The 11,260-nt window shown below is 43.2% G+C and overlaps 1 protein-coding gene across 1 annotated transcript in view; it reads right to left on the bottom strand.

Annotated features, from left to right (window-relative positions):
- The window catches only part of GALNT17 (polypeptide N-acetylgalactosaminyltransferase 17), a 269,664-nt gene that overhangs the window by 160,058 nt on the left and 98,346 nt on the right, over positions 1 to 11,260 (bottom strand). The window contains exon 4 of the mRNA XM_024205003.1: positions 4,772 to 4,946. Coding sequence (XP_024060771.1) covers positions 4,772 to 4,946 — 175 coding nt within the window. The remainder of the gene's footprint in view (positions 1 to 4,771; positions 4,947 to 11,260) is intronic.

The raw sequence follows: 11,260 nt of genomic DNA, 5'->3' as shown, positions 1-11,260 counted from the left end.
GTAAAGTTGGAATGAGAGAAACATTTTCAGCTGTGTAACATAATACCACATTCCAGACCATCAAAGGTCTGTGAATGGACACCTTCTGTTCCTTGTACCCTCCTCCTGAGTTAAGTGAAAGGGATAATGGACTTTTCTCCCATGCCTCAGGGAACGCTTTGGGGAGGGTGATTCTACGCCAGGCGATGCTGGCTGGCTGTCCACCAGGGTCTGCAGAGGGATTCTCCCCTCCTGCTTCTGTTCCTGCAGTTCAACCAGATGCCTCAACATGCCTGCTTGGTCATAATCCGAAGCATCTCATCCTGCACCGCACACACTTGCTCACTGGAAGCTTTCCTGCTCTCCCTGACCATGTCTAACTTCTCGGACAGTGAAACCCTCCAGCCTCTCAGCTCTGTGTCAGCTGTCCCAGAGGCGTTCATTATCTCAGTGAACATGTCCTCCCACCTTCTCTTTCTCCTCCTTCTACTCAGCGAAAGTCTGCATTCAGATGTTGATGACATGCTGAAATCATGTCAGGAGCAGAGGTAGCTAGTCAAGCAATGGCCCTTCCCCATAGCACTACAGAAAGCTGTTTACAAATGGCGGGGGGAGGGGGGGGCTGTTCACTCTCAAATTGCAGAATCTCACATGTGGGGCCCCAGTCCCCTATCAGCCACTTTAAACCTTTAACTACTTGCCAACCCATGCTGAGCACAGTAAAGGCACATTAGCGGCCGCTAATGTTTGGCGATCCAGAATGTGTGTGTGTGGGAGGTTTACATGCCTTTTTTTTCTTGTAAGAGCACTTTTAATGAGAACTTCCCGTTTCCCCTAGGAGGTGACCCTATGTGATATCAGTCTCCTGAGGGTAACAGAGGCGGAAAGGAAGGAGATGCTGCAAGCGTCTGGGGATAGACCTGGTCTTTATGCTGCTATGCTGTGTACCATAATGATGCCAGCAGAATTCATTCAGGAGTTACGTGGGAAAGTGTCCTACCAATTAAATTAAATTAAACCATGGTGGAAGAAATAAGACTGCGCTGCCCTGAAATCTTCTGCAAAGGATTGCAGAGTCCCTCCATGAAAGCTTCCTAGAGATATCCATGGAGGATTCCTGGGCTATCCCAGTCCACATAAGCAGTCTTTTCCAGGGGCTACCCTCTGCATAGCTGGAGCGTCCTCTTGTAAGCAGAGAACCACAGCACCTCACTTTTTCTTCATAGTAAACATGCAATACCACCAAATGTGGGCGCCCACTAAAGTTTAACCGGACTTTGATTGTAACTTTATACTCAACAGAGGTGCCTTCCCCGGCATCCCGGTCGGCCACCGAGATGTCCTGCGACCCACCGGGCTCCTGGGTTAAAAATATTTCCTGTCTCTCGAGGAGAATGGATCCACCGCTCACCTGTCTCCTATTCTTCTCCTCCTCCTCTTCCTCATCCACCATATTGTCTTCCTTGTTGTCCCTAGACTCACACACCTGTGAGGTGTCCACATTGCTTGTGGGGGTACTGGGAGGGTCACCCCGGAGAATCGCATGCAGCTCGTTGCAGAACCAGCATGTGTGGGGTTCAGCACCAGAACTACTGTTTACCTCCCTTGCCTTTTGGTACTCTTGGCAAAGTTCTTTTATTTTGACACGGCACCGCTGTGTGTCCCTCATGTAGCCCTTCTCCCCCATTCCACGAGCGATCTTTGCATAGATGTCAGCATTTCTTCTGCTGGATCGGAGCTCTGCCTGCACAGACTTCTCCCCACACAGCGATGAGATCTACCACCTCCCATGCAGACCAGGCTGGAGTGCACTGGGGGCATATAGTCTCCATGATCAGCTGTGCTTAAGCTGGCATGCTCCCAATGCTGATCAAACAGGAAATGGGAAATCAAAAATTCCCAGGATTTTAGCAGGGGAGGGGATGTTTCCTGTGTACCTGGCTGCAGTGCAGCAGAGTTGAGAATGATCTCCAGAGCGGTCACAGATGAGCATTGTGGGACACCACCTGGAGGCCATTTAAGTCGAATTACACAACTCTGCATCTGCACTACCTCGCAGTCGACCCATGAAAATCTAATTAAGTGCTACGCCTCTCGCAGAGGTGGATTACAGAAGTCGACGTTAGAGGCACATACATTAACAGGTGTAGACACATACATTAATAGGTCGACTTAAGGCGGCTTCCTTCAACCTAACTTTTTAGTGGAGACCAGGCCTCAGTGACAGAGCCTACATTTGAATTTGAGAGTCCCTGGCTCGCAATGCTGTGCTCAATCCATTAAACCACTCTCTTATAAACATATTTGGAGAGTAGAAAGTGAACACAAAAACCAGAGGCAAAGGAAAGTTCTTCATTTTCCCGAGATTCAATGGATACTTTTTAAGGTCTGCAATGCAGCTTTGTCAGCCACCAGGGAGGCTTTAGAAGTTTCCGAGCTCCCACTTCATGGGATTTCCTGCCTGGGAGAAGCATGGACACATCAATTATGTGGAACTATTATCAGTTAGGCTACAGGGGACAGCTGCTGTATATGGAATTCAAATAGCAACATACCCATATAGACTCATAGACTTTAAGGTCAGAAGGGACCATTATGATCATCTAGTCTGACCTCCCGCAAGATGCAGGCCACAAAAGCTGACCCACCCACTCTTGGAATAATTCTCTCCCTTGACTCAGCTGTTGAAGTCCCCAAATCATGATTTAAAGACTTCAAGTTGCAGAGAATCCTCCAGCAAGCGACCCCTGCCCCATGCTGCGGAGGAAGGCGAAAAACCTCCAGGGCCTCTGCCAATCTACCCTGGAGGAAAATTCCTTCCCGACCCCAAATATGGCGATCAGCTGAACCCTGAGCATGCGAGCAAGATTCTCCAGCCAGACCCTCTGGAAAAAAGTTCTCTGTAGTAACTTTTAATATCCCATCATTGACCATTGTTACTATGTGTTAGGGTTTAGGCTCTCTCTTATGTAATTGAATATTCCTATGCAAAATTCATGGACCCAGTGGAGAATACCACAGTACACACAAAGAAGCAATTTCACAAACCAGCAAGAATTTAAGGTATAAAGGCTTTACAAGACCCTCCAGAGCTGAGCTTTCATGCAGAGACAACACAGTCCATTTTGTAGTGGCTTAATGTGGTTACAAAGTGTTATAAACATGAATTCAGCTGTGTTTTAAAGAGCATTTTCCCCATCATTTTAACCAAGAAGGTATGAGACCAGGCAATGTAGTTTATAAGGGCTAGTTTTTCAATACTGTCTTCTGACATTCCACCTACAAAGTCAGAATGTGTACAGTGAATATTTGTATATGCAGAAAGGCTAATTGCACACTAGTGTTCATTTGGGAGTACAATTACCTACTTTGCACACAATGGTGCATGCACACTTTGCTGGAGAAATTTAGGAAGCCCAACAGGGACCAGATTTCCCAATATGAATACTTAAATTGCCCTTGAGATCCTCGACTTGCTTCCACAAGCGGATATTTGTAGTGAGTGCAGGCAAATTTTCTGGCTGCAATTTGCTTCCTCCTCCCTCCCCCACTTCTGAAAATGTGTCTCTAAATATAAGAAATAAAAGTAAATACAAGCAAGGCTGTGCTGGTACCCAAACAGCATTTCCTTGAAACATGAACACAGAAAACCAGACATGGACCCAAGCCACAAAATTCTGATCTGGAACCCTGCTTCTGCTCCAGCTGAGAGTGTTCAGAGTTGGGGTTTTCACAAAGCCTCCCTTTTGTGAAAACAAGAACCACTGAACAGACAGGGCTCATTCTGCCAAGGATCTAAGCAATCAGTGAGAGGTGAGGATGCTCAATGTCTGCCAAGCTCAAGCTCATAATGCAGTCAAAGGAGCAATCTGCTACTCTCATTCCTTACTGATAGGAAAAGCTGCTTCAACAGTGAGTTCGGTAAATTATAGTTTCCCGTTAACATGCATACAATCCAGTTTTGAAAAGCTAGCAGCCTAATCATTGCAGCATTTAGATGGGAATACAGGTACCGGTGTTAGAGACAGCCTTCTGAATATGTCCTTATTCATACGAAAAATGCGATAACTCTACACAGAATGTGTTTTCTATTTGCAGGTGATATAACATTTTCCTGGTAGATGATTTTTTCTTTTCCTCTCTTCATATCACACAATGAAATGTGCATTAGCCTCTTCTGTCTCCAATATTCTAAGCATAGAGCACAATTTTTTTAAAAACACATTTTGTTGCAAAATATCATTCATGGAACCTTTTTGTTGTGCAGACTTAGAAACGTAATAGAATTTCCTCTGATACTTTGTGCTCTAGATGTATCAATCCTTCTGAAAGAGTCCCTTTGAAATACTTTCCGCTGTCCTTGCACTTTTGAACTTATTTTCAATTTAAGAAGAATCAAACCAATACAAAACATAAACCTTCCCCAGAGAGAGGAAGGTAGAACGGCCTATAACATTGGAACCATTCTCTTTTTCAATTCCCTGCTGCCTCGTCTTTTTAGCTTACAGAATTCACTCAGGTCAAGGAGGGGGCACTGATCTGAACAGAATAAAATGTGAGTGGGGGTAGGATGAGTGGAGAAAACAGGGACTTTAGCAGTTCTGCAGTGTACTGCCTCACCCAATCCAGGGTACGTTGGGGTAGAAGGAAGGATCTAGCTTTATTAATTTAATGGCCACATTTGCAAGAATGTCCATGCTAAATTATACATTTTCAGCACGCCTGATTTATTCCCTTATCATCTAACCACACCGTGAAATCATTAAACCTGATTTTGTTTTATTATACCTACCAGCCAGCAGTGAATTCCACATGGGCATCAAAGAATCCAGTGATGTGGCCCGTAGCAGCTTTCCAACCTTCAATACGAGCTCGGATCAGGCCTTCCCTTTTCTGGTTGCGCACCACCTTCACGAGCCCCGGATATCGTTTGTTGACGTACTCTTCCAAAGGTGCCTTCAATTCCTCTAGAGGAGAAAACCCAGAGAGCCAACTCAAAAGGAGCAACAGTTTCCATAGGGAATCTAGTGTATTAATCGACTCTCATCACTGGTGGAGCTCACTGGTACAGGATACCTTAGAGAAGTGGCTAGTAGGAAATGCAGTAAGTAGGCCTAGTCAATGTTAATTTGGGAAAAGGGAATTTCAGGGAGCTAGAAGGCTGAGCTGAGTGAATAAAAGAACAAAAAACACAAGTCTTTGACCAGGATGTTGCTATTGTGTTATATCTAAGGCAAAATTTTCAAAAGTGACTAAGGCACTTAAGTACTATTTTCTAAAGAGTCTTAAGCTTCTAAGTGCCTAGCTGCCTCTTGAAAAGGGGACTTAGACACTTTTGAAATTATACCCCTACTTCTGTATCTTTGTTCCTAATTTCTGAGCATTTGTTTAGCCCCCATTAATGCCTGGACAGTCCCTTCACACAGTTTCTTTTTTAAATACTTGTTTGTAAATTTGGGACCAGATTCTTTGTCCCCAACCAGTTCCTTTGTGACATTCAGACAGCACCAACGAGCTGGAATGTGGGTGTATGGCCACCACATAGATGGTGTAAAGCCAGCATCACTGGCTCCTATGCAGCTACCGAATAGGACGTGCTTTCAGGGGTGGGTCAGAAGCATTGTCTTTGGGATCATGGCCAGCTCGCATAAGATAGGACAGTACCTAGGCTACTCTGATTTATACTGCAATCGGGACTGGTTTGGTGCAGATCAAACCAACAGGATGAAGGAATCATAACCTGGCTGTGTCGTCTCCCTTCCAAACTCTCCTGTGTCAAGTAATTCCCAACAGTGGAGAAAATTAATCTTAATCTTTATTGGCTTTCCCCTCTCTCCTAAATGTGATTTTAATGTATTTTACCTTTTTGCTCTTCAGCTATTTCCTCTCTTTGGACTATCTCTGCTTCCCAGGCTTTTTATCACTCTGTCCTCTTAGCAAAAACTGAGAGGCTTAGAGCAAATATGAAGGGACAAGGCTCCACAGAGTAGCAAGAGACCAGGTAAACGTCCCTGCTGTACGTGGGGCACTGTTTCATTATAAAATAAAATAAAATAAAATATCACCAATACTGTTAAAAGAATCAAAGAACTACTGTAGTTGATGTTAGTGATTTTGCCTCCTGTAGGTTTGAGTGGATTGCTGTGAACATTGCAAAATAAGTTCAGTCGAGTAGTTTAATCAGCCGGTGTCGTTTAAATTGCTGCAAACTGCACCCCTCAGTTTCTCCCTTTCCTGTGGCTCAGCCTTGCCATATCAATATCTGTGTTGGTTGCATACAAACTTTGCCCTTGGACTACCTGAAATCCTTACACTTTTATTTATAGCAATGAAGAGATTTCTGCTTCATTCAGCGGAGCCTAAATATCATGCGCTATAACTACTTCTACTTACTGGGAAACTGCTGATCATTTAATTAAGTTGTTTAAGGCAGCGTATGCTCTACTGCTGAGTACATAATGGCTCTAAGTTTCTAGAGTCACTACTGGTACCAAACTTATTAGTACTTTCTGATGCCTGTGGTGTATAAAAGACATGCAATGTAAAAGCAATCTCTAGTGTATGCACATGGAAGCATATAAAAATAAATAAAAAAATATTGAATGCTGGAGTGTCAGATCAATTATGGAAAAGCACCCCAAAGTCTGGGTGCTTATCCACACATTACTGGGACCAAAGCTCTTAAGTTTGTAGAGCTGGACTGGAAGTCTCATGAGACTAGACTCTCCTGGGAGATTTCCAGCACTTCCTGCTTCCAACTAAATTAGAAACACTTGGCAGTCCTGCTTCTAGCCCCAGATACAACCTGCCTGCAAAAAAGGGGAAACTGTAGCAAGTGTTTTTGATTCTCAAAATAAGGTTTGGTTTTGAGTTAATAACATGCAAAACACTCAGGCTAGGGGCCTAAAACCCTTATTTGCAAGGTATATTCCATTGAATACTACTTAATTCTCTAGTTTTTTTAAAAATGCTCTACCTTTTTGCAGAATAAGAGGAATGCAGAACTGTATCAGAAATTCTGCCCTTTCCCACGAAACCTTACATAGGGTAGTTTATCTGATTTGTCCACAAAATAAACTAATGCAGAATAATTAAAATAAAATGCACAACACTGGGTATAGTCTTTGATATGGTTGTTGGTATTTCTCCTCCCTTGTGCCAATCATAAATAGGCCAATCATAAATTGTGCTGGGAATTGTGCAAAATTAGTTTGCAATTCTGACAGCAACCAAAACATGCCATGTGAGGGAGGCCGGGTGATGCAGTGGATAAAGGAGTGACTGGGACTCAAGATATCCAGGTTCTGTTCCTAGCTCTGCTTGGTATCCTTGAGCAAGTCACGTCACCGCTCTGTGCCTCAGTTTCCCAATCTGTAAAATGATGATACTTACATCTTTTATAAAGCACTTTGAGATCTACTGATGAAAAATGTGATATCAGAGCTAAGTTTTATTATGTACCAAGACAGACCGCAAGCATCATATTGTTAAAACAAATTACTGGAGAATGACTCTCATTTCTGCAGGGCTCAACGGCTCCATGATATTACCTTATGGCCAATGCCTCTGCATGTCTAGGAATTCCTATGGGAGGCCTATTGACCTATTTTCCCCCCTCCCCCCTTTTCAGAAAAATCACTGTTAATGCAATACACAAGGTCAGAATAGTTGCTGAGATATGAGTGGTAAAGTAGGTCACTACTTTAAGAAAACATAGCAATGGAAAACAGAGGAGTAAACAGTAAACCCCGTCTATTATGCTTAGCTAGAGAAGTCAAAGGAAATGGAATTAGCTATTCCCTCTCCTTATGCGCATTCTTCCAAGCACATAAAAATAGTGCTTTCGTGAGACTGTCTTTCTGGCATTGCTCCTCCTCACATATCTGTTTCCCTCAGGTAGAGTCTCTGTCTTTTATGCTGAAATGGGGAAGAAGGGGGGGAAAAAACCTCGCAACCCAAAGCATCTGCATCACAAACATATGTAATTGTGGCAACTTTGGTTTCATGCTGAGCCACTCATAGGAAACCAGTATTTTATGGAGGTGACATCCCTTCTGTGAGAGGCTTCAAGGCGACAGAGAGACAGAGTTTTTCTGACAGACAAAACCCCACATGTATAGCATCAGTTTCTGACATATTTTTTGTCAAAAGGTAAGCCATTAATGTTGCATGATCATGGATTTATAGGCCACATTAAACCAGGGGTGTTGGAACAATTTTCATAGTGTGGGAGCTGAGAGCCATTGAACCAAACTATAAACCCTGTATATAATGGAAACTACTTCAAGCCAGGGGGTGCGGCAGCGCCCCCAGCACCCTTAGTTCCAGCACCTCTGCATTAAATCATGACAAGACATTCAAAACTAGAGTTTAAATTTCTCTGCTGAAGGAAGGGGAAAATGCTAATGGGCGTTGTAGGAGGAAAGTGAAAGTTTAATGTGCCCCAGAGTGACAGAGGGAGAAGGAGTATTAATATGCTCTTGCAGACATACCTGTGCTAGCTGTATGCTAGCTATCTTGCTAAAAATAGAAGTGAGAATGTTGCCATACAGGCTATAGCACAGTATGTACTTGCTTGTACAACCTGTGCTGAAGCCCAGGTCACCACGGCCTCGCTTCTATTTTTAGCAAGCTCGCTAGAGTCCAGCTAGTGCAGGTACGTGTACTCGAGCTGCCATTCACATCCCCAGCTGCAAAGTAGACATATTCTTAGTGATGGGTGAACCTCAAGTGGCTTAGAGTTCTAGTCTGGTACAGATAAGCACCTAAGATGCTTATGCAAACAACTTGGATTGGCAAAACTGCAAGAACAGACCTGTGTGCAATGCTACATTCTTTCTTTATTTTATCTGTGCAGGGTTCATTTGGTAAATAAATACCAACTGTATTGCAGCTAACGCTGATAGTCCATATTGAGATGGGACCCCAGGAGGAAAACTCAGGTCTGGGTTGGACTTTGGATTTCGACTCAGCCCATCCCTGGTTTGTCTCATTAGAAAGATAGGTCCTACCTGTAAAACTTAGGTACAAGCATAAGGAGTGAATATCTGGCCCCACTGAAGTCAACGCCAAAACTCTCATGGCCTTCACTGGAGCCACAGTTTCACCCAATGATCCAGATTTCCAGGTGAGTGGGGGCTGGTAGGAATCTGAGATTTTGGGACCCTCACGTGCTTTTAAATACACAGCCATGTCCATCTCATTGGCGATCAACTGCAGCCGGGATCTGTGAAGCCTGCACTGCTCAGTTTCTGCAGAGGTTGATTTTGCACCATTCCTTCTAGATGAACTCTGCTGGACTGTAAATCAGAAGTCACTCTCACATCTAATCTTAATCTAAATCATGGTAAATTACTCCTAATTTTATCTTGCATTTGTTGTGTTCAGCAATCATTTTAGTGACTGATATTAGCATAAAAGGAAAATAACTCAATGCCTGCCAACACGGCATTGTCAGAACATGCAGCTTTCGGCTCTGAATCCAGAGGGCTATTGCATTTAGGTCAGTAGCAGCAAATTTATTCTCTGTCATATAAATTAAGGGCTGCTTTATCCCAAAATATTGCATCTTTGTAGCGTAGCCCAGAGCCACATTATGTAATAAGTTTGAGTTCGGAAATAGCATGCCAGAAATTAGAGGACTTCAACAAAGGGGGGGGGAGAGGGAAGCCTCCCCATGAAGTTGTCATTCACATAAATTGGTTACCCTGCCCTGGGCTTCGCTATTTTCAAGGCTTCCTGCTAATTAGAGTAGGGGAGAAAACGTCACACAGTTCAGAGAACTGACTGCAGTTCTGATCAGTTTTGTTGTGCACTTCTTTATAACATTTTGCTCTTCCACATCACCACCGATGACCAGAAGATTTAAACGAGCTTCACAAAAACACTAAGTCTCACAGCATCTCTAAGAGACACTTTAGCATTACAGGTCTGTCACATCGTACGCGCATTTAACATGCGCGATTTCAACTTTACACGGTCGGCAAAAAAAAGAGAAAAACAACAATTTGAATACTATACCTGTAGTGCGGGCGATTTTGGCAACCTCATGGTCTCCAGCTGTTACCGTCCAACTGATATCAGTTATACTATCAACTGGAATTGATAATACTGAAGGCTTGGCCAGCTACATAGGCATTTGAGAAGGTTACTTCTGGCTCATCTGCTAGCACCGAAGATTTTGGCTATGAGGATATTGGTTTGATTTTCAGTCAAAATAATGTGCAAGAAGCACAGAGGAAGAGTAGACACAGTGGACAAGAAGGGTCATCTAATTGATTAGGCTGGCCTATCACTGAACTAGAGTTAGGGGGGAACTTTTGTAACAAGACTTGGAAATGGGCAAAACTCTGTGAGTTTCCACATTTAGTCGTGTACCTTTTAGGTGAAGCTAAGGGAAGGGAAGCAGCTGCCAGTGAGTGAATTATAACATATGGATAAAACTGTGCAAAATGTGGTGACTTAGGCTGCATTATGCACCATGCCGTGGGTTCAGTAGACCCCAACACACAGCAAAACCCAGAGGGATACAAACCAAACGGTTTGCCATGCCCCTATGTACATTGGTCAGGTCTGCACAATTCTAACCTGGCCACAATCTAGCCAGCATAATACTAGCTGTAATTAAACAACTTGTTAATTAGAAGATCTGAGGTACCTTGGGATTTGTGTTGGCTAAGGCAACTTTGATGCCTAAAAAGACTTGGAAGGCTCTTACCTTCATGTAAGTCTATTAAAACCTTCCCCTTTTTAATGCATTCTTCTTCCAAACCTGTAAAACAGTCAGCTCCCAAGAGAACACATAGGAAGCATTGTTATTGCTGAAATGAGCTGAGGAGCAAGATAATGATATATCCAGTCACAGCGAATATTGTTATGCTGAAGTAAATTACAACCAGTCACATGGATCACTGAATGTACCTAGGTATTTTAAGTAGCCTTTTATCTTGGAGTTTTCTTTTATAGTCTGAGGTTTTCTTTTCAAAGAGATATTATTCCAGATTAAAAACACTTACAGAGAGACCGCAGAAAGGCAGGCGATGCTTAAGCAACAGTCTCAGACAAGTTGTGTGACTGTGAGATAGCATATTGTCTCAGGGGCATATTCTGTATGCCTCCAGCGACCTAGGAAATGTGTTATCACTCAGAAACACAAGCGGTGTAGCGTCTTTGCAATTATAAACCAGCGCAACAAAAAACCAAAGGCAAGTACAAAACAAGTCTTTACATAAAAGTATAGTATGACTTTCAATGGGGAAAAGTTTCAAAACTGAAACTCTCT

Source organism: Terrapene carolina, unplaced genomic scaffold (assembly GCF_002925995.2).
Source record: "Terrapene carolina triunguis isolate 2854851 unplaced genomic scaffold, T_m_triunguis-2.0 Scaffold231, whole genome shotgun sequence".
Taxonomy (NCBI): domain Eukaryota; kingdom Metazoa; phylum Chordata; order Testudines; family Emydidae; genus Terrapene; species Terrapene triunguis.
This window is presented reverse-complemented; position numbering and strand designations above follow the sequence as displayed.